The sequence below is a fragment of the Sinohyriopsis cumingii genome, chromosome 8 (assembly GCF_028554795.1).
Source record: "Sinohyriopsis cumingii isolate HCF-2022 chromosome 8, ASM2855479v2, whole genome shotgun sequence".
In the NCBI taxonomy this organism is placed as follows: Eukaryota; Metazoa; Mollusca; class Bivalvia; order Unionida; family Unionidae; genus Sinohyriopsis; species Sinohyriopsis cumingii.
In genome coordinates, this window is record NC_142968.1 from 87,539,219 (window position 1) to 87,564,269 (window position 25,051).

At 35.2% G+C, this 25,051-nt stretch overlaps 1 protein-coding gene across 2 annotated transcripts in view; it reads right to left on the reverse strand.

The window, feature by feature from the left end:
* LOC149794082 (uncharacterized) overlaps nucleotides 1-25,051 on the reverse strand; it is a 77,634-nt gene that overhangs the window by 39,343 nt on the left and 13,240 nt on the right. Inside the window, exon 1 of one of the 2 annotated variants that reach the window (XM_089968040.1) lies at nucleotides 14,251-15,424. The exons of the other annotated variant lie outside the window; for it this stretch is intronic. Coding sequence (XP_089824166.1) covers nucleotides 14,251-14,274 — 24 coding nt within the window. The 5' untranslated portion in view covers nucleotides 14,275-15,424. Of the gene's footprint in view, nucleotides 1-14,250; nucleotides 15,425-25,051 lie in introns of those variants that run through there. 2 annotated transcript variants of the gene reach the window in all.

Genomic DNA, 25,051 nt, shown 5'->3' on the forward strand with positions numbered 1-25,051 from the left:
GAGACAATGAATTTGTGTCAGAAGGAATAGTCTTTCAAGACAAAATGTCCACTACATTATTCTTTCCTATACAAATTTAAGCCTATAATCTTATATACATGTACTTTTCAAATTCTGATAAAAAAAATCCATAGATTAATCTAACATCTTTCATTTGTGCTTACTACAGTTTCTACCTGTTAGAAATTATTGTCATGGCAACTCTGTTTCATGTACTGTTAATAGCCATTGCAAGCAATTACAATGAGGTACTATAAACAAACTGAATATCAATAATAGATAGAAAAATTGAAAAGTAACACATTTCCATGACATACTTGTAACTGGTCTCTCTGTGGCTTGAGTTTCCAGGTTAAATATATGTAAAATTCTCACCTTTCCTCTGTGTATAATATGCATTACCAAGATGTACCTCAATTTCCCCATGACACTCCCTCTTTTTATATTTTTAGTTCAAAAGCCAAAGCCAGTCTGCTGGTTAGCTAGCTAATTGTTAGACTTAGGTAAACAGGCAAAAAGCCAGTGCGACTTACAGTTCATCCTTTTTCATGTGAAGACTTAAAGAAATCAATGTTCTAATGAATTTGTATTCAAGTGTCCAGCTGCAGTTATTTGGTAAATAAACAATGCCCTTTGTTGTTTTAACGTTTAAAATGGTGATCACACATACACACCTTATGAAAGATATCAAAGCTTTCTTTGATTTTCAGTTGGACAATACTGTTGAATTATCAATACAGTAAAACCTGTCTTGAAAGACCACTGGTAGGAGAGACCCCCTGTCTTGAGAGACCAGATACTCCATGCAGATTTATTGATTATATAGTGTTATGACCTGTCATGAGAAACCACCTGTGATCAGAGACCATTTTTATTATGGCAGAATGAGTGGTCTTTCAAGAGAGGCTCTTCAGTAATAATAATAATAATAATAATAATACCTAATTCAGTATATGTGGCTTGGACTAACATAAGAACTAGAAACCTAAGTGGGAAAAGGATTCCTCATGGCTGAAAATAAGTGGAATCCCATAACACATTAAAAGCAATTAGCGAGTGGTACAAGACTGCTGGAAAGCAAAATCCTTTCATGCAAAATGTAAATTCTAACTTGCAGCTTTTAGCCTGTAGCCATCACAAATTCAACCTGGATCATTTAGCTGCCACGGAAGTGATGAGATATACAAAAAAGCCTATTAATCCCACATGCTTTTCAGGGTTGATGAAAAATGCAAAAAAAGGCCCAAAATCCCATATGAAGCTTTGAAAAATCTCATAATCTGTAGAAAAAATGATTACTGCTATACAGGTGACAGTTCAACCAAATAATGGTGGAGCATTCTGTTTTTGAAAACTTTGATGACCAGAATGCTTTTCAGACGTCTTTTAAGTCAAACAAGAAAAAGAATTTTGTAAAAACTTTTTTGAAAAATGACGTAATTTTTTATTTTCTCTTCTATAATTTTGCAAGTGAGGGACTTGCAAGTTTACAATGGGACTCTCAGAAATAGGTTCAGGACTCCCGGAAGAGCCACTGGGCTCCTTATCATAAAACTCTGTTGAAAGCCGTGCTGTAATGCATTTTCCCCATACCACTGAAAATGTAAAGGGCTTATTTCACATTAAGTAAATAGCAAGAGAATAGCTAGAGAAATAACATTAAAGGGGCCATGTGATTAGAGACAGTGGAGGAAGATGCAACACCAGCCCAATCAATAAACATCAACTAAGAGTGAAATAACCATGATAATACAAATTTATGTGATCTGTTAAATTTATCTGATGCAACAAGAAAGACATTTGTACAAAAACATGTTGATACACAGATACATAAGACTTTGGAGAATAACAATTTTAAAAGATATAAAACAATGGAGAGCACAGGCAGAGAGCAAACATCAATTAGTGATCAGAGTTGAATGCAAATGCTACAAACCTCCCATAGTTGCAAAAACAAATTGACAAAAACAAGAAAAAGCTTTTCAGTCCAGAGGTCTTTTTAAGGCAGAGACTGGATACCATTTCTAATGCTATGGAAACCTTGCAAACTGTAAGGAAGGAAGCAAGTGACAAACAAAAGATGACACACTTAACATTTTACAATACCAAGTAAATAAGCGATAAACCCAGACAAATATACATTACAGAAACATAGTAATATAAAGAAATCATAGGAAGAATCTAACGATTTGCAATCATACTTAGACCAGTAAATAAAGACTTAGTCAATTTAAAACAACAAAATGATCAAGATTTTAAATTCTTAACACATTAACCCCAAGCGACGACTTTATGGGGCAGGAGGTAGAGGCCTACTGCCGAGCTCTGTAATGTCATGGTCATGTGTGATACACTAAAGTGGGTGGTATTATAGAAAGGCAGACAGATGTAGCTCTACAATGATACCAAATAATCTGGAATATCTAGTTGCACTACAATATACAGACAGAAAAACCTCATGTTTTGGACCCAACTTTTTTTTACCCAAAATTTGCCCATGGTTGGAATCTGATTTTGTGTCCGGATTTTAGACTTTTTGGTCTCAGATCTAAGGAAAACCAGTATGAACTGCAAACAGACAGCTGAGCCTTTGCAAAAAGTAGGATAAGATGGGCATTTGGAATAAAGAGTGGTCTCCATACAAAAATAATAACTCCGGTTAGCAAAAAAAAAATAAAAAAAATAAGAAGTCCAACTTTTACCCTTCTGCTATGATGCGCAAGTCAAATAGCCAGCGAAAATCGATGTTTCTAACACCACTAGGCAGTATGTTATTGAAAGAAGACTGGGGATTTGGTGTTTTCAAGTCTATTCAGAAAAAGCTTTCAAAATGTGTTTCCTACTCGATTTTTAGGCAAAAATGACAAAAAGCTCCAGGGGTTAATGTGTTAACGAATTCAAATTGGTCATAAAATTTAAAGCTGAGATAACTGTTAATATTAATACATGTACTGTGTGGCAGTTGCAAACATTGAGCGAGTTAACTGAAATAACCAAACCAAAAGAACAAAATATTTATACTGCTGTACTGCTACTTTATTATTTTTTGTTTAACTTGTGCTTTTGCTGGTTTTAATAGTTCTTTTTATGCATAACTAGCTGCTGGTACATCCTCCCACAGAAAAGAGAGCTAAGTACCTTTCTCAAGTAACTGATGCAGAATGGAATGAGTGAATGTCACAAATGAAATAAAATGTAGATGAAAAATATGTGTATGTGTTTGGATTTTTAGCGTAGCTTTAACTATTTGAGTCATATTACCATAATGTCTGCAGTGTGGCAGTTTATAGTGATGTCTTGCACTGGGGCATCATGATGAAGATATGTGGCATCGTGTCCTACCCTGTCATATTATCCTGAAACCAGGCCGACCTATCATAACACTAACCTCTTAATGCTGGGTGCCAAGCGAGACAGTGCTGAACTATTTTTATAAGCTTCTGGTATGACTCGGCTAGGGTTCAAACCCATAATCTCCTGCATCCAAAGCAGATGTTCTAATCACTTAGGCCACTGAAGTGGTGATGAAATATATAATCAGAACCAGAAAGAGGAATTATGATTTAGCAATCGGACTTAAGTGAAAAGATCAAACAGTGTAAAGATCTTTTCTTACTAACTACCAAAAAGAAGCTCACTTAAAATTCAAACAACGAATACTATAATATATTGACCAATGATTGACAAGTAATATCTGTGAGGTACAGATTAGTATTGATGAAACAGACAAGTAATATCTGTGTGCTACAAGGTAATATCTGTCTGATACAAAGTAGCATTGATCAAATTGACAAGTAACATCTGTGTAATACATGTACAAAGTAGCAGTGGTGAAATTGACAACTAACATCTGTGTGGTACAAGTTAGCATTGATGGAATAAACAAGTAACATCTGTGTGGTACAAGGTAGCATTGATGAAATAGACAAGTAATAGCTGTGTGATACAAGGTAGCATTGATGAAATAGACAATATCTGTGCGGTACAAGGTAGCAGTGATGAAATAAACAAGTAACAGACTGTGATACAAGGTAGCATTGATGAAATAGACAAGTAATATCTGTGTGGTACAAGGTAGCATTGATGAAATAGACAATATCTGTGATACAAGGTAGCATTGATGAAATAAACAAGTAACATCTGTGTGGTGCAAGGTAGCATTGATGAAATAGACAATATCTGTGTGGTACAAGGTAGCATTGATGAAATAGACAAGAAATATCTGTGTGGTACATGGTAGCATTGATGAAATAGACAAGTAATATCTGTGTGGTACAAGGTAGCATTGATGAAATAGACAAGTAATATCTGTGTGGTAGAAGGTAGCATTGATGAAATAGACAAGTAACATCTGTGTGGCACATGGTAGCATTGATGAAATAGACAAGTAATATCTGTGTGGTACAAGGCAGCATTGATGAAATAGACAATATCTGTGTGATACAAGGTAGCATTGATGAAATAAACAAGTAACATCTGTGTGGTGCAAGGTAGCATTGATGAAATAGACAATATCTGTGTGATACAAGGTAGCATTGATGGAATATACATGTAATATATCTGTGGTGCAAGGTAGCATTGATGAAACAGACAAGTAATATCTGTGTGGTACAAGGTAGCATTGATGAAATAGACAAGTAATATCTGTGTGGTACAAGGTAGCATTGATGAAATAGACAATATCTGTGTGGTACATGGTAGCATTGATGGAATAAACAAGTAACATCTGTGTGGTGCAAGGTAGCATTGATGGATCTAGCTAAATTCTCTTGGTAAATTGAAATTTGGTTAAACAGAGTCCTTATACATAAAAAAATAATTTCATATTCTATTTCAACACATATTGTTTAATACCCTTACATATTTTCTTTTCATCTTGTCAGTTCTGAAAGAACAGTGCTTACTGCTAAGACCACATGCTATACAGACACAAAATACTTTATCTTTGAAACCTCCTGGTACCTTCTTATGCCATTGTATGTTGTTCCATGTTACATAACCAACACAGGTTTTTTATCCAAATTTTTAAAACTATAATGTTGTTGTCTTTGTTCTTCAAGAACCATAATGTTGTTGTCTTTGTTCTTCAAGAACCAATCACAAACACAGATCATTCTAATTGTTTTCAACAACACAACTACCTCAGAATACCAAGCATACAGGTTTGTACAAAGATTCAACTTCTTTCACCAGACCTTATTGCTTAAGATTATAATCTTCCTAATTTGCAGGCCCTGCTAATTTTCTGTATTATTCATGGACTAAAAAGAATTTCAAATGAGGAGAATTAACATGAATGTAAAAGGAATGTGACAACAGAAGTATAATTTTTCCCACAGATTAATACAGGAAGTTATATATTGCAACTCTAAACAATGTAGAGCAATTTGATTATTGAAGATTCTGGGACAACCTACATATAATCAATACTTTGTAAGTAATTAAAATTAATTTCTTTATGTTTCTTATTTCAAGCTATTATAAAGAGATGTTATGTATTAAATCTGGAGTGAAAATCAGTGAAATGAAATATTATGTTCTTATGTCACTTGTTTAGGCTCAAATAAACAGTAACACAAGAAAGAGTGAAAACAACAAGCTTTGAAAACATACAATAATTTATTTCCCTGGAAAAATTCTGTATAAAATGAAAAACAATACGAACTTATGGTTTTATAGAATCAAATCCAAAAATAATCACAGAATAAAATTTTAGTAGTCCTAATAACAAAATGCTCTACTGATTTCACGTTCGAGTCCCAATGAAAAATCTAAGATGGAAGACGATGACATATGCTGCAATCCGTAGTGTTGAAGTCTACAGTTCCTTGCAGAAACAAAAATTATCACTCTGGTTTCGGACAGCTGAATAAATTTGTGTACAAAACTATCCTTGTTCCACAATATTACATGAGCACATGTATTTTCCAGAAAAATAACAGAATTAATCCTTTTGAATCCAAGTAATTTGAAATAACTCCAAACCAAGTAATTTGAAATAACTCCAAACAGCACAACATACAACTAACAGTTTAACAGCCCAGCTTCTACTGAGATTAATGCTCCAAAACATGGGTTATATGGGCTTTCTAAATCATAAACAAGGGGTCACATGATCATCTTCTGGAAGTTTATAGAATCAAATACTTGTTACAGCTCACATTTACCCAGTGTGACCCTGACGAAAACCAATCATTTGTACTCTAAGAACTAAAAATGTTTAAATCTTAAAGACAAAGTCCCATCATGACCTTGGAAACAACCAATCATTTTAAAATAAAACAGAACTTGGTTACAAAGGTTGCTACAAATTCTGAAACAAGGTCAGGATTTAGATCAACACCTGGTGTTTATAAACTAAGAGTCAAGGTGAAACTATTTTCTAAAAAATTTTTTTTATCATCTCTAGTAAATACATTTACATTACAATATCATGCAATGAAAAATAAATTGTTTTAAAACTGACAAACATTTAAATTGAAATAAATATATATTAAATCATAAATAATTAAATCAAATATACATAACACTGTGTAGACTAAACTCATTAATGGATCCAAGAATTTCTACTAGCATTTGTTGTAACTCATTGTCAGGTGATATTAAATGAATAACAACTTAAAGAGTGGTGGCATGTGACTTTAAAGAACAACTCAAGTGTGATTAGACATTCTGTGACTTTAAAGACCAACTCAAGTGTTATTAGGTATCATGTGACTTTAAAGACCAACTCTTGTGTGATCAGACATTCTGTGACTTTAAAGACCAACTCAAGTGTAATTAGACATCACATGACTTTAAAGACCAATTTGAGAGTGATTAGACTTCATGTGACTTTGAAGACCAACTCATGTGTGATTAGACATCGTGTGACTTTAAAGACCAACTCGTGTGTGATTATTTATCATGTGACTTTAAAGACCAAATCAATTGTGATACAAACCATCATGTGACTTTAAAGACCAAATCAAGTGTGATACAAAACATCATGTGACTTTAAAGACCAACTTGAGTGTGATTAGATGGCATTTATTCCCAGCTGGAACACTATACAGGAATCAATGCAGAAATTTTTTAAAAATCGTGTAACAAGATGGTATCTTATCTGGAACTATTCTTAAAATATCCGAGATATTTCATTGGTATTTAAGCATGGCTAGAGTTCTAAAATGGACTAAAGTAACAAAAATTAAAACTGGACTCTTTCAATTTAAATTGGGCTTGAATAAATGGTATTTTATCACTGTTGGATGTTTGAAATAAATTTTCAACTTAACTATATCAAATATATTTAATTTTTCACAAACTTGTTTGTTGGCAACATTGTCATACTGGTGGCTGGATATGGTCTGTACATTTTATCGAGTGTAGTAGAGTTCACTGGCTAGATAACGTTTATGCGATATTTTATATAGAGGATAGGGTATATTCTGTGTGTAACAAAATTGGTATGGGGTATTACCTGTAAATTATGTAGGACATTTTCTGTATAAAAAAAATAACATTTCATGATGTTGGTAGGGTTAGGGGTTATCCTACAAAAATTGATTATAAATGCAAAACATGATGGTTTTGGTGTAAACTGTTATGGATATGTTGCCTTGTGTTATTAAGGTTCAAGCCCCTGCCCACCAACATTTTCCCAAATTACATTTGGTGGCAGCAGTGGAATCATTCATAGAGGCATTTCACAACAGACCCTTCCAACATGCCAATCTACACTACTTAGCTGATCCTTATCTAACTAACTAAAACCAATCAAAGCACAATCAACTGACGTCTTGTGTCAGGAGCTATGTAATGTTGCTGTCAATTAGGTTTAACAAAATTTTTCAGCACACGATAGACTATACATGGTAGCCAGTGTACTTGGTAGAGGAAGAACTCAAGAGAACCCCAGGAATAACCACCAACCCATGGAAAGTTACTGGCAAGCTTTCTCACATACCAACATTGGCTGAGCCCGAGACTTGAACCCATGCAGACAAGGTGAGATGTGAGTGATCAGTAAAAGTGATCCGTAAAGGTGAGTACCTTCAATCATTTAGCCACCTGGGGCTCACAGTAGATACGTAAACTTGCATATAAGAATGCCAGATTTAAAAATAAATCTTAAACATATACCAAATTAAATGATACCATTTACATGTGATCTTACAGTCCTGATGAAGGTGGCTTCCACTAACAAGAAAGTCAGTCATAAGCAGTCTTGATAGTGAGCTGAATTTGTCCTGATGCTGAAGAATAATTATAGAGTAAAACCTGTTGTGACTGACCACTGCTATGTGGGACCAACTGTCTAGAGAGACCAGATTCTCAATGTAGGCATTTAGTGATTACATAGTGGTATGACCAATTGTGATAAACTGTCTTGATAGACCATGATTTTTGGCAGAATGGATGGTCTTTTAAGACTGACTCTACTGTACCTGTTGCATAAGTCTACAACTAAAAGATAAAAAAGAAACATGTTTATAAGTCTGTCATATTTTACCATTAAGTTTGACAGTCAATATATATATATATATATATATATATATGAAATTGCTCTTAATTGCTAATACATTATTAATTTAAAAAATATGTGCTCATGAGAAAAAGTGGTTTTTAAAAATCCAGTAGTTTTCCCTTATCAGAACTTGTATTCACAGAAACAGCAGTTCTAGGTAAGCTGAATTCATTTAAGAGTTTAATGCTTTTTTACGACATTATTGATTTAAAAAAATAAATGTTGTATTGAGGAAATATGGTTTTAAAATCTCCAGTGTATAATACATAAAGAGTAGCTGCCCCTTATCAAAACTCTACAATTTCCCACTCTACAGTTTTTACTACTTCTCAAAGCAAGGCAAGTATAAGACAACATTATGTGCATTTGCAACATGTACAGTGCAGAGAATGTTAACTTAACTCTATGCTACTTCCATGTACTGTGACCGATAGTTTCTATATTTTGTGGTGTTAGGGAAATAAAGAGTTCCATCAGTAGACATATGGTCAAAATGGCTTCTCTCATGTTTTTATGAAATGAAACTGGTCCAAAGTATGCAAACTTTAGCAGTTATTAAATTAGGCACCATGCAGTAGTAGACAATTCTAATTTCTGAAATAGCAATAAAAGAAGGTTTAAAATTTAAAAAGGTTACACCTGGTTTTTATCCAATCTATACACAAATCAGGGCAGTAAAAATGACCAATTGGAGCTAGCAGTTTTTTGAGAGGTGTACATCAAAGTAAGGCCAGGTTGTATAGTCTATACCCCAAATTATATTGTATGGATGCAAATTTCTTTTGATCTATGAAGACCGCTTTAACATGGGGCCAGAGAACAATTAATTAGATTTATGGGGACAGGTGCTTGTTAAATTGCTATGCTGCAATGATTTCTAATGTCTGTCGGAAGAGGAAGTGATTCTTAATTAAGTCTTCATTTACTTAACCATTAGATGACTAGAAAAGGGAAGGTTAACTTTGATTTTATATCGAAACTGTCAGAGCTGTGTTTTTCCAGAACCAACTGTTTGAAAATCTAGAAATTAGGCTGACTGCAGTTGTGGTGCCTAGTTATAAAAGGTGGTAAATATATTTAATCCTGATTGGTTATGCTAAATAATGGGCGTGGTTCCCACACAAAAATGTTTTGGGTTAAATTGCCCTCATCAAAAAAATCTAGTCAGTCTGAAATTTTCCTGCATGAGTGAAAATACAAGAAACTCCGAGATTGAATTTGGAAGAAATTCTCTCGTAAAACATTGGTCAAATGGACCGGATGTCTGGAAAGTTAACGGACATAATTCTGGCAGTAGAAGTGAAAACAGCTTGAAAGCACAAGGTATTTGCATCAATCTTATGTAATTTACTGATACGAATATAATGATTTGCTTGAATTTAATTGTTTATATTTGTTTGAATTTATTTGTTTAAATCTGTAGACCAATTCTCTTGACATGATTGTAGCTGTGTTGAGTTCATCTATCTGAATTTGTACAATGATCTTTATATAAGTTTGACGAATTGTTTGAATTTGTCGTCTTGATTGTTATAAGAATCTCAGAATTTTATGCATTACTTTAGCTGATATGAGTTACGAGAATCCGTTTGAATTCAACGATCTTAGATGATTTCATGTATGCTAAAGACTAAAATGTGTGTATTTGCTGAAAATAACATAGCTAAGCCATGCAATGAATTTCATTCATTCACGTAACTGAGACGAGAATGGAACTGTTATGTCTTGTGTGATGTTAATGCGAGTAAGTGATTAAATAGCCGTTAAGAATTACATTAATCTTATGAAACTAGGTTTGGTTATGGCCTGCCATGTTTAGCTTGAACAGAGAGCCTTTGGTATCTGTTTGAATTCTGATAGAATGATATCTGACATAATGATCTATTCCCAGTAGGACAACTGACAGAAGATTTAGGTTGCTTCTGTTTATTTTGAAAGGGGAAATAACTCCATGGATGTATTAACAGAGGTATCCACTGACATATCCATGTACCTACTTATCCAAGTATCTACAAATCTATGTACTTATGTATCCACCTACCCACATGATGTTTGAGGGCCGAAAAGAGGGCAAGACAGTAGGGAGGTTGGAAAAAGGAAAAAGTGAAAGGACCGAGAAGAACCACCACAGTGAAGTTGAAGTGGACTGGAATAAGCAGGTTATGAAGTTGTACAAGGCAACTGTTCACTCAATTCTTTGATGAACCAATTCTATCATTTAAAACAGATCGACTACTGATATAACCATATTTGTGTTTGAAATTTGCTGAATAATTTATCTCAAAGAGAATTGTATCTTCCTAATGTATTATCACAGTTGTTGATGTAATTGATTAAACTGGGTTTTTTCCCATGTACGGAGGCTCGTGTCATTCTATTCTATATATCTGCTCAGATCTCCATTTATTCCATCCATAATTTCACACTTTATTTTAATATTTACTCAATCCAGGCAACAATACCGAGGGCAATCACCCTCTAGATAATGATAGCCAAATAAAGCAGACACCTTCTAAGAAGGTACAAACTCACAACACCACCACCAGTAGCACCGCTTCATATACCCATCAATCATACACCAAAATTAAAGGGAATTAAATGTTATTTACACAGGGGCTAATTTAAAGAAGGTAAAGCCTGGGAAATTCATTTCCTTAAAAAATAAACCCTGTGTAAAGCGGGGAGAATTGTCCCTGGTGGGTGTCCCACCAAATTTGGTTTTCGTTATCTAGGGGTTGACCGCCCTCGATGTTATTGCCCAGTTCGAGTAAATATAAATATAAGTGGTGAAACTTATATGTGAAATAGGTAGAGATCTAAGCAGGTACATAGAACAAACCAACACGAGCCCCCATACATGTAAACAAACAATTTAATCAATTACATAAACCAACTGTGAAAATTCGTTACATCAGGAATATACTCTGTTTTAGAAATTTAAACTTTCACCGAAATACAAAGAAAACGCAAATAGATTTAAATAAAACAGCTGATCTGTTTACTGATAGATTTAGTTCATCATATGGTCGAGTGAACAATTGAAGTCAACATCTTGTACGATTGCATAACCTGTTCATCCTCAGCTGTTCTGCTGCCACTGTAGCAGTTCAGATGCTTGGATCTCAGGATGATACTTTCACCATCCGTCTCAGGATACTCTCAGAATATGTTTCAGAAATTAATACATCGCAGGATTGCATCACAGGATTATACGTCTCACTGCACTTCTCTCTATACTTCTCAGTATAGGTCTCAGAATAACATCACATCATACGTCACAGGATTATACGTCCCAGGATAATATGTCTCAGGATAATACATCTCAGGATTATACGTCTCAGGAGCTATTTTCTCCCTTTGCTTTCAACGTTCTTCTCTCTAATCGGCAAATTAGTTCTTTTCGACAATAGTCCCCTTTGGACAACAGTTCTTTTATGAGGAATTTCTTGCAAATCCCAAGGAGTCCAACTTTGTTTTCTCTCGTAGAAAAGCTTAGACTGATTAAAATTTCCGATGTGTCAATTTTAAAACCTAGAAAATTTTGTGTGTGAAACATGCCCCTTTCTTAACGTAACCAATCAGAATCAAATATCTCTGCCGCCCTTTTTTCCAGAGGCGCCAAAGTCAGGGTCAGCTTGACCTGGTAGTTTGAGTAACAGAGTTTCTGCGATTCCTCAAGTGTGACAGCTTTACCATGAAAATGAAGTTTTCCGTGTCCCTAATAGTCCGCCTGGCTGCTGTATAAACAAATGCTTAATTAGGAACAAAATTCTCCCTCTAAAGGACATTACCGTACACGGTAGTATGGCGATATGATACACGCCTGTCTCCATAAATCTAATTAATGGTTCTCCGGTCTCAACTATGTATTCCTGTTAGATCGCCATAAAATTTGCCCCTTCACACCCTGTGCAAAGTACAAAGACACAGTGGAACCTAATGTGATCAAGGAAATAGCAGTGCTAAGTAAATGTTATTTCATCAACTGATAAACTACAGTGTTTGATTCCATAATTTTTTTTACATCTAATAGATTCTAATGCTACTGCGCCACCTTTTTGTTACCAGTGCAAATACTAAATTAAATGCCTGTTAATAATCAATACAGCTTCTGAATCATTAAACACAAGAATCACCTAATAACTAATGGGAAACAAAAATCACTAACATTTTTTAAAAAGTTCAAAACATCAAATTACATTTTCTATCTTAAAATTTTAATTTTGCATTTGCTCAAATTTTAAATTTACTTTACCTTCATCAGAAAAGACAGGTCTGTAAATTTGTATAATTTTTGATACATTAGAAATGATTTTTTTATCTAATTTAGAGTGCAGGGCTTACGTCAAATTTTGGAATGGTCTATTGCTCAGAGTGTTATATTTAAAGAAACTGGATGACAGGTGTATGATTCTACAAATGCTCCAAGAAAATAGCTCACTCCTACTGTACCATGTAAATTATACAGTGAAAAACTGTACCATGTAACATCTACAGTATGCTCACACATACAAACATATACTGTACCATGTAACATCTACAGTATGCTTACTCATACATCATATACTGTACTATGTATTATGAACAGTACAGCTCACTTAAACAACATATATACTGTACCATACAACATATACAGTATGATCAATACACATGTGTACTGTAACATGTAACAGTTTGCTCACTCATACAACATATACTGTACTATGCACCATCTACAGTAAGCCAGCTCACTCACAGCTCTTTACTATCAAGCTTCACTTAAAATTCAAACATTTGTATCACACAGCTACAGCAATGGGCTACTGACAATAACCATAAATCGCCACTGAAAATAACCATAAATTGCCACTGAAAATAACCATAAATCGCTACTGACTAACAGTAAATCATTACTGAGTCAAAATACACAGTCAATTAAATATATGTGTAAGCTAAAACATATAAATACATAAGAATTTACAAACAGGATGTACTAGTTTCGAAAAACAGGTAAGAAGGCAGTGCCTGTAGTGCGTATCTGCCATTACAGCCTGCAGAAAATGCATCATGCAATAAATTTGGGCAATTTTCCAGCACTCATTAATATAGCAACAGTACATGAAAATCAATTGCAGCCATCCTGAAGGTTCTAATCTGCACTCCATACAGAAAATAATATGAAACTTGCATATAACTACTTGGCACAAATGCTAGTATTGATTATCCGTTCAAGGATGAATACAAAATATGGGCTAGAGGGACATATCCAACTAAACTGTACACATTCCTGGCAAAAGTGCTGCCAATCAATACTATTTTGGTTACCAAACTGACACTTAATAATAGTTCTGGTATTTCTGTATAAGAAAGGATGATTATTTTTATACAATAAATTCAGGGTGGTGGTGGTGTGAATAAAAACACTTTTCACACATATCATATATCTATATCATGAAGATTGTGGCAATGGGAGTTAAGTGCCTTTCCCAAGGACACACCTATTTAGCAGCTGACCAAGGCTGTACTGGGCAGGTAATCTGAGAGACCCTTGGATTATGAGTGCGACACATGTGACTAACGGAGCTACACTGACTCCTACAATAAATTCAGAAGAATCTTTCTAATTTCCACATTCTTAATACAAATGAATATCATTATTATTAAAGGCATATTTCACATAGACCTGGATCCTTCAATTACCTTGATCCACACTCTGTTACCAATTTGTTCCAAAACAGCATTATTGGTTCTATAATACTTACCAGTAAGAAGTTAAGGTATCTCATTGTCAACGTCAAAAAAAGTGATTTTTTTCTCTACATGTTCCAGCCAGTATTGAATTGTGATAATCGGCAACAAGTCACAAGTATAAAAATGCGCTTCTTGCTAAGTTTCCTGTGAATTGCAATTTTATAAGGGCAAGAGGCCAGTCCACTATCCAAAATGTTAGTAATGAGATCAGTTTACTAAGAACTATTCCATTCCTATATCTGAGATCTGATATACATGTTTTTCATCTAACATCTGTCTGCAACAAGTCAATAACAATAGCCTTTAATCATATTTCATCAGAGCTAAGAAGGCCAGCACATTTTCATCAGAACTTCTCAAACTGTAAGCTGTGTACTCCTTTGATGGATGAGTAAATACATGTAATTAAGTCAAATTTCTATTATCATAACTTGCATCCAGTGATTATCTATTTGTTTCACGTTTACAATTTTCATCTGACTTTAACTCCAAGACCTGAACTATAGCTACTACACACAGCTATATGATGAAAGAACTCCGCTTAAAACTTTCACTGAGAAAAATAGCTTTGACGCTCAGAACAGAAACTATTTTACAGTGCTGCAACATTAGTGTCCGCAAAATCAAGTCTCTTAAAAGACTTGAATACTGTCCTGATTTAAGTATTTACAAAAAACTTTTCTATCCTTGCCCTCCAAAATATGCAGTTTCAGCTGTTATCGGTTACTCATGAGATGATGACAGGCAGCCATGATGGCTGGCTTCATGTTCTGTTTATGAATGCCTCATCAAGTCCCAAAATACATGCAAGTTCTTTATGTGGGCATACAATTTCCATCAATACTCCAACCAAAATATCCAAACTGGTCCATTCACTGAAATCTATCATGACATTTTCTGTTGAAAATTTATCTCACAATAATGCCCACAGATGTAAGACCCAGTTTTATCACATAGTATCCATGAATAATAGACCTGCCATTAAGATGAATTTGCCCCTTAAGTCCATACAATATTTCATGAGATAGGTATTTTCATGTCAGTGCAGCACAGGTTGCATCAGAATTTCAATTGTTCCTTGTATATTTTGTACACCCTCTGCTCTGTTATAATGGTTGATAAATGAAATCAGATTCTGCATGTACACAAACATCACTGAGAGCAGGATACAAAGCCTGCTGCATGCACAAGATCTACCTTTCTAACATAAATCCCCAGCCTCAAAAGGTAACCAGATATATGTGCTAGACAAAATGCCAAGCCTGACTCATACCACATGGAAAGTGTCCAACAAACTGAGTTAGCATTAGTCTGTAGTTAGGGAGAGATAATGAAGAATTAGTTATGTTCTGTCCAAGATGCTGGCACAGATTACAGCTTGCAAAACTGACTTGCTGAAAATGTAAACATACCATCCTCTACCCTCCAATTTAATGAGATTTAGTAGAATAACAGTAAAATCACTTCAATCAGGCACCAGGTGCAGCCAGTGTGTGCTGGACATATCCCTACCTCAAATCAGGCCAATTAAAAAGTTGCTGTTGTTATTGTTGTTATGCCATTTTTCAGCACATGATAGTTTATACATGGTGGCCAGTATTACAAATAAAAAACACGTGGTTCTGGTTATCTGACAAACCCAATTTGTTTCATTCAACCACATTTTTGGGGTGGGGTGGGGATTTTGGAACAATGAATTTTTGTGTGGGTAGAAACAAAATTAATAATGGGATGTAATTATGACTGAAGGTAAATTCAGGATGTGAATGATGCCTATTTCCTAATTTATGCTTTATTTAATTCCATCTGGACCCCCCCCCCTCCAAAAACGTTTGTACTGACTAACCTACCCTAAATTTGTTGGCAATGCAACCAGAACCACACTTTTTTATTTGGTCTTGCATAATAGTATAAAGGAAAACAAACTGAAATTTTAATGTATTTTTAAAACAAAATTCTACAGATCAATTTTTCAGACATTGCTCATTATGAAAGAAGTTTAGATGGTTTCTGAATTCTAATTTTTGCCTGATACCATATAAACAACCTTCTGAAACTTTAAAACTAGAGCTATTAGCAATGAGTCATCACAAATGGTCCCACCTGCTGCAATTTGTTCAGCAAGGCCCTCCATGGAGAACTCAGCCTGGAAACAAAAGTGGGTGTATCAAACAATAATGGCTCATAATTCTACCAAAACAAAAACTAATCAATGCAAAATACTGGAAATCAAACTCATGCCACAGTGTTTACAAATTTTAACCTGCACAAAAAAAACCAGCTTGGGATCCTAGATGATTCTGTGCAAAATACAAAGCTAACAAATGGACTCCACTAATTAATGTAACTTTAAAGTGAATTTCATGGAAAATTAGCTAACATCAGACTAATTTTAGATTTCATCAGAATATAACTGCTAACCAAAATAATGCAGTATTATTTCATAAATGTAAATTGTTTAATTTAGTTCATTGTACATGTTTATAAATATGTAACCATGTAAACAATCATCTACATGATACATTTAGTGTTAATCAGCATATTAATGTACACATGCAGGTACTAAATGTACAGTTGCATGTCCAGGTAGTAAATGTCTAGTTGCATGTCCAGGTAGTAAACGTCTAGTTGCATGTCAAGGTAGAAAATGTCTAGTTGCATGCCCAGGTATTAAACGTCTACTTCCATGTCCAGGTAGTAAATGTCTAGTTGCATGTCCAGGTAGTAAACGTCTAGTTGCATGTCAAGGTAGTAAATGTCTAGTTGCATGCCCAGGTAGTAAACGTCTACTTCCATGTCCAGGTAGTAAATGTCTAGTTGCATGTCCAGGTAGTAAATGTCTAGTTGCATGTCCAGGTAGTAAATGTCTACTTCCATGTCCAGGTAGTAAATGTCTACTTCCATGTCCAGGTAGTAAATGTCTAGTTGCATGTCCAGGTAGTAAATGTCTAGATGCATGTCCAGGTAGTAAACGTCTAGTTCCGTGTCCAGGTAGTAAATGTCTAGTTGCATGTCCAGGTAGTAAACGTCTACTTCCATGTCCAGGTAGTAAACGTCTACTTCCATGTCCAGGTAGTAAATGTCTAGTTGCATGCCCAGGTAGTAAACGTCTACTTCCATGTCAAGGTAGTAAACGTCTAGTTGCATGTCAAGGTAGTAAATGTCTAGTTGCATGTCCAGGTAGTAAATGTCTAGTTGCATGTCCAGGTAGTAAATGTCTACTTCCATGTCCAGGTAGTAAATGTCTAGTTGCATGCCCAGGTAGTAAACGTCTAGTTGCATGTCCAGGTAGTAAATGTCTAGTTGCATGTCCAGGTAGTAAATGTCTAGTTGCATTTCCAGGTAGTAAATGTCTACTTTCATGTCCAGGTAGTAAATGTCTAGTTGCATGTCCAGGTAGTAAATGTCTAGTTGCATGTCCAGGTAGTAAATGTCTAGTTGCATGTCCAGGTAGTAAATGTCTACTTCCATGTCCAGGTAGTAAATGTCTAGTTGCATGTCCAGGTAGTAAATGTCTACTTCCATGTCCAGGTAGTAAATGTCTAGTTGCATGTCCAGGTAGTAAATGTCTACTTCCATGTCCAGGTAGTAAATGTCTAGTTGCATGTCCAGGTAGTAAATGTCTAGTTGCATGTCCAGGTAGTAAATGTCTACCTCCATGTCCAGGTAGTAAATGTCTACCTCCATGTCCAGGTAGTAAATGTCTAGTTGCATGTCCAGGTAGTAAATGTCTAGTTGCATGTCCAGGTAGCAAATGTCTAGTTGCATGTCCAGGTAGTAAATGTCTACTTCCATGTCCAGGTAGTAAATGTCTAGTCACATGTCCAGGTAGTAAACGTCTAGTTCCATGTCAAGGTAGTAAATGTCTAGGTGCATGCCCAGGTAGTAAACATCTAGTTGCATGTCCAGGTAGTAAATGTCTAGTTGCATGTCCAGGTAGTAAATGTCTAGTTGCATGTCCAGGTAGTAAATGTCTAGTTGCATGTCCAGGAAGTAAATGTCTAGTTGCATGTCCAGGTAGTAAATGTCTAGTTGCATGTCCAGGTAATAAATGTCTAGTTGCATGTCAAGGTAGTAAATGTCTAGTTGCATGTCCAGGTAATAAATGTCTAGTTGCATGTCAAGGTAGTAAATGTCTAGTTGCATGTCCAGGTAGTAAATGTCTAGTTGCATGTCAAGGTAGTAAATGTCTAGTTGCATGTCCAGGTAGTAAATGTCTAGTTGCATGTCAAGGTAGTAAATGTCTAGTTGCATGTCCAGGTAGTAAATGTCTAGTTGCATGTCCAGGTAGTAAATGTCTAGTTGCATGTCAAGGTAGTAAATGTCTAGTTGCATGTCCAGGTAGTAAATGTCTAGTTGCATGTCCAGGTAGTAAATGTCTAGTTGCATGTCCACATAGTAAATGTCTAGTTGCATGTCCAGGTAGTAAATGTCTAGTTGCATGTCCAGGTAGTAAATGTCTACTTCCATGTCCAGGTAGTAAATGTCTACTTCCATGTCCAGGTAGTAAATGTCTAGTTGCATGTCCAGGTAGTAAATGTCTAGTTGCATGTCCAGGTAGTAAATGTCTATTTCCATGTCCAGGTAGTAAATGTCTACTTCCATGTCCAGGTAGTAAATGTCTAGTTGCATGTCCAGGTAGTAAATGTCTAGTTCCATGTCCAGGTAGTAAATGTCTAGTTCCATGTCCAGGTAGTAAATGTCTACTTCCATGTCGAGGTAGTAAACATCTACTTCCATGTCAAGGTAGTAAATGTCTAGTTGCATGTCCAGGTAGTAAATGTCTAGTTGCATGTCAAGGTAGTAAATGTCTAGTTGCATGTCCAGGTAGTAAATGTCTAGTTGCATGTCAAGGTAGTAAATGTCTAGTTGCATGTCCAGGTAGTAAATGTCTAGTTGCATGTCAAGGTAGTAAATGTCTAGTTGCATGTCCAGGTAGTAAACGTCTACCTCCATGTCCAGGTAGTAAATGTCTAGTTGCATGTCAAGGTAGTAAATGTCTAGTTGCATGTCCAGGTAGTAAATGTCTAGTTGCATGTGCAGGTAGTAAATGTCTAGTTGCATGTCCACATAGTAAATGTCTAGTTGCATGTCCAGGTAGTAAATGTCTAGTTGCATGTCCAGGTAGTAAATGTCTACTTCCATGTCCAGGTAGTAAATGTCTACTTCCATGTCCAGGTAGTAAATGTCTAGTTGCATGTCCAGGTAGTAAATGTCTAGTTGCATGTCCAGGTAGTAAATGTCTACTTCCATGTCCAGGTAGTAAATGTCTACTTCCATGTCCAGGTAGTAAATGTCTAGTTGCATGTCCAGGTAGTAAATGTCTAGTTCCATGTCCAGGTAGTAAATGTCTAGTTCCATGTCCAGGTAGTAAATGTCTACTTCCATGTCGAGGTAGTAAACGTCTACTTCCATGTCAAGGTAGTAAATGTCTAGTTGCATGTCCAGGTAGTAAATGTCTAGTTGCATGTCAAGGTAGTAAATGTCTAGTTGCATGTCCAGGTAGTAAATGTCTAGTTGCATGTCCAGGTAGTAAATGTCTAGATGCATGTCCAGGTAGTAAATGTCTAGTTGCATGTCAAGGTAGTAAATGTCTAGTTGCATGTCCAGGTAGTAAATGTCTAGTTGCATGTCAAGGTAGTAAATGTCTAGTTGCATGTCCAGGTAGTAAATGTCTAGTTGCATGTCAAGGTAGTAAATGTCTAGTTGCATGTTCAGGTAGTAAATGTCTAGTTGCATGTCCAGGTAGTAAATGTCAAATGCATGTCCAGGCAGTAAATGTCTAATTGTATATCCAGGTAGTAAATGTCTACTTGCATGTCCAGGTAGTAAATGTCTAATTGTATATCCAGGTAGTAAATGTCTACTTGCATGTCAAGGTAGTAAATGTCTAATTGTATATCCAGGTAGTAAATGTCTAGTTGCACGTCCAGGTAGTAAATGTCTAGTTGCATGTCCAGGTAGTAAACGTCTAGTTGCATGTCAAGGTAGTAAATGTCTACTTCCATGTCCAGGTAGTAAATGTCTAGTCGCATGTCCAGGTAGTAAATGTCAAATGCATGTCCAGGCAGTAAATGTCTAATTGTATATCCAGGTAATAAATTTCTAGTTGCATGTCAAGGTAGTAAATGTCTAATTGTATATCCAGGTAGTAAATGTCTAGTTGCATGTCCAGTCAATAAATGTCAGGCTGCATGTCCAGTTAGTAAATGTCTAGTTTCATGTTTAAGTTGTAAGTTTTTAGTTGCATTATTAATTTTTTGAATATTACAAGTGCAGCACTATCAACAATATTATGCTGATCTTGAATCAATGTTTTTATCTCAGTTGTTGTTTTTGTTGTTATTTTTGTTTGGGTTTATTGGTTTTCATCAGCAGAAGATAAGCTATACATGTTGGCAAGTATAAATCATAGAGGAAGAATGCATGGAAAACCCTGATAAATATCAGACATTGTATATACAACAAATGTCATACAAAAAGTCCAAAGATCTACAGCAAATGAACGAAATAATTGCAAGTTAATTGAGGTATGTACATAATGCACTTTGTTAATTGCTAACACGTGAATCTTAGATGTCAGATATAAGTCTCAAATACGCACATTGAAAGAAAGGTTCAGTTTCTTACTGGTTTCATTACACAACACTGTTTCAGTTAGTATATATTTGTACATGTTTAGACATTTTGGTAAATGTTGGAGCAAATTTAGTTGAAATCCAACACTCCTTTGTAAAGTTATGCTATGGAAACCAAAGATTATGATAAATGACATTTGGGGCCAATTATAAATTCCAACAAATCATAGAAGGGGTCACATAAATTTCTACAAATCATAGATGGGGTTATATAAATTTCTAACCAATCACAGATGGGGTCATATAAATTCCTACAAATCATAACTGGGTCATATAAATTACAACAAATCATAGATAGGGTCAATATAAATTTCTACAAATCATCGATGGGGTCATATAAATTCCTATGAATTATAGATGGGATCAATTATAAACTCCTACAAATCATAGATGGAGCTTCTACAAATCATAGATGGAGTCAATTATAAACTCCAACATATCACAGATGGGGTCAATTATAAATTCCTACAAATCATAGTTTGTGTCATATAAATTGTAACAAAATCATATATGAGGTCATATAAATTCCAACCAATCATAGATTGGGTTATAAAAATTCCAACCAATCATTGATGGGGTCATATAAATTCCAACAATCAAAGATGGGGTTATATAAATTCCAACAAATCATAGATGGGGTCATAAACTTCCAACGAATCATAGATGGGGTCATATAAATTCCAACCAATCATTGATGGGGTGAATTATAAATTCCTACAAAAATCATGTAGTGGATTCTATATTAAGATGCAAATTTTACTCATTGATCATTTAATCAATATAAAGCCACATGCCAAATTTAGTTAAAATTTATAAAAAAATCCAAAGTAAACTTTCATTTTGGAAACCATAGTTAGTAAAATGTTCAAATAGGGGCCAGAACTTTGTGCAAATGATGATCTGGAAATTGAATCTCCCTCATACAGTCTCATCAGTAATATCTTAATGCATGTCAAATTTTGATGAATACAACAATATGTATTGAAGATATGCTGCAGAAACCAAAGTTAGAAGGATGGATTATCAAGGGGCCACAACTTGTGTAAATTATGTGGAAATCAAATTCTGAGGCCTCAAAACTACAGGCTCTGCATCATAGTTGTAAAGTATTGATATGTCTCAAAATTTAAAGACAAAAAGCTGGCTATGGCCCTTCTTATCATATCTACCAATGAACAGTATCATACTAAATAAGACATTACCATATAAATTTCTGTGGCAAATATTACTCAAGAAACTGACCAAAAATGCAGAACTTACAAGAGTCACTGTATCATGAAAGCTAGCTCATACAAACTGAAGTTGTAATTGAACCCAAAAGAGTATGAGATAAATCAGTACTGAAATAAAATTTAAGTAACAATCTGTAATACTGAGGTTAGCCTTGGGTGTGGACAGACATATCGATGAACACACATACAGATATGAAAGTGACTGCCTGATACATCCACCATTAGGCTCAACAAAAGTGAAGGCATTCGCTAGTTTTTCCCTACTAGTAATCATTGTTATAAAAGAGGAGATATATATACCAAGTATTATTGGGAAGTTTTAATGAACCAACAATTTTCTTTGCATTGATACTAAAATAGCTTGTGAGTGCACAGCAATGCTTTGTATCTGATGTGTATCTTGCAGACGGTTGCTAGCTGTCCATGGCTATTTTCATCTTCTGAACTTCAGAAGCAATATTTTTTAAATAACTGATAACTGTTTAAAGTTTATGCTCATATTTTAACATTTCACTTCTGCACTTTTAGAAAATAGAATGCCTTCTATGTGAAAGTTTGTATCTGTATTTCGAGACTAAGGCAAAGGTAGTGTAATATGGACCATTTCAAGTTCATTTTCCTGAATACATATAAATAGCTATTTGCATCAGCTGTCCACTCTGGATCAGCTGTCCACTCTGGACAGCACATGGTTTTTCTCACAGTGATTAGAAATAAATGTCCATCCAACTAAAGAGATATAAGTATGTATTAACTTTCTATAGACAATGAGAGATGGAGAGCAAATAACTTTTCCATGTGCAAAAGGCACTGAAGGGTTGTTGTTGTTGTGGGGTTTAACGCCATTTTTCAGCACACAATAGGCTATACATGGCGGCCAGTATAATGGTGGAGGAAGAACCCAGGAAAACCCAGGAAAGAACCACCGACCCACGAGAAGCAACTGGCAAGCTTTCTCACATACCCACATTGGCTGAATCTGAGACTCGATCCGGCGCAGACAAAGGTGAGATGACAGTGATCCATAACGGAGAGCACTTTAGTCCACTCGGGGCCCCGCACTGAAGGGAAGCCGTATTCAACAGTAACCCAAAACCTTGAAGAGAAACCTTAAAGATGGACATGAAATGTAGTTGAAATCAAACATGAAATCCTTGTGCAGTTTAAATTATGCTGCAGAAACCAAAGTTAGATGGATGGGCTCTCAGTTATCACAAGTCAAGTAAATGAATTAACTCATCAAATGCTGAAAAAAAATTGTTTTAGGTCTCATTTATACAAAGCTATTAACTAAATTTGCCTCAGATCAAACAGATACTCTGTAATAACTGCTGAGACCAATCAAAATTGCTCTCCCAAATCGAACCATGCTCTTTGCAGAGACCAATTAGAATGGGCTGACCCAAATCATACCATGTTCTTTGCCAAGACCAATTAGAATGGGCTGTCCCAAATCATAGCATGTTCTTTGCCGAGACCAATTAGAATGGGCTGTCCAAAATCATACCATGTTCTTTGCCGAGACCAATTAGAATGGGCTGTCCCAAATCATACCATGGTCTTTGCCAAGACCAATTAGAATGGGCTGTCCCAAATCATACCATGCTCTTTGCCAAGACCAATTAGAATGGGCTGTCCCAAATCATACCATGCTCTTTGCTGAGACCAATTAGAATGGGCTGTCCCAAACAAAACCATACTCTGCTAAGTTGCAGAGACCAATTTAGAATGGACTGTCCCCAATCAAACCATACACAGCAAAGTTGCAGAGACCAATTAGAATGGGCTATCCCACCCAACCCTTGTATGGGATGCCATGGAATAGTGTAAATCAACTTGCTCAATATATATCTGCATAAGTGCAGGCATTCCAAATTCAATCCATGTAGACATGAAATGACAGGGAAACTTTGCATGAAAGTGGCTTTTAAATGATCAGTAAAATATCTAAATCACACACAGGTAACAAATTTATTAATGTATCCTATATTTTGATATATTTTATCAGTGGTTCAAGATGCAGATGAGAGAAAATTTTGAACTGTGACAGTTAGTTACCTTGTTTTGTTAATAATTTTTCTTGTTTACTGACAACATTTGGCAGATCCAGTTTAATTCATTGCATAATCCCTTTCTGATCGTGAGACTGCTAGTTCATACATTAAAATCAATCTTCACATGCAAATACAACATGCTCAAGGCGAGCAAATGCCAATGATTTTCCATAATAATAGTTTATATGGCAATGTTTGAGTGATAAACGTGACAGATTAATACAAAATGTTACCATTTTCAAGTCACAAAGTAAATATGCATATATGTTAAGTGCTACTAAAACATCATTTTAAGGTTTTTACAAGGTTCTACATTGGCATTCATTCTTCTTAGACTGGTTCCATCATGTTTTAAATTTAATAAGAAAAACAAGTATTAAAATAACATTCTGTGAGAGTCAAAAATGGTGCATGATAATATTAACATCTACCATCTACATTGTTCTACTTCATGAATAGAAAACCATAACCTACATGTCTAGTGTATTATTTAAACATTATATTAAAACTGTCACAGTAAAATTCCGATGTTAGGTAATCTCAAGTATAGTTTTAATATGGATTACAGCCTATAGTGACCAGTCTAATAAATGACCTCAGCAAATAACCTCAGATATTAAGGATCTGCAAAAATGCAAGCATGGAGACTATTTTCTATCTGCAGTAAAATTACTGTCAGTCAAACTACATACACCATAATGTAGATACCATTAAGGCTTTATCAATGTAAACTTTCATCCCATGAAGATGAAGGTTAAATTCCTTTATCAGTGATCTTAAGGCCATGACAGATGGTTTAACAAACTCCACATGGTGAATTTTAATGACCATCTGCAAACTGAAAATGATGATGATTGTTCCATCCAATAGATCTAGGTACTGCCATTT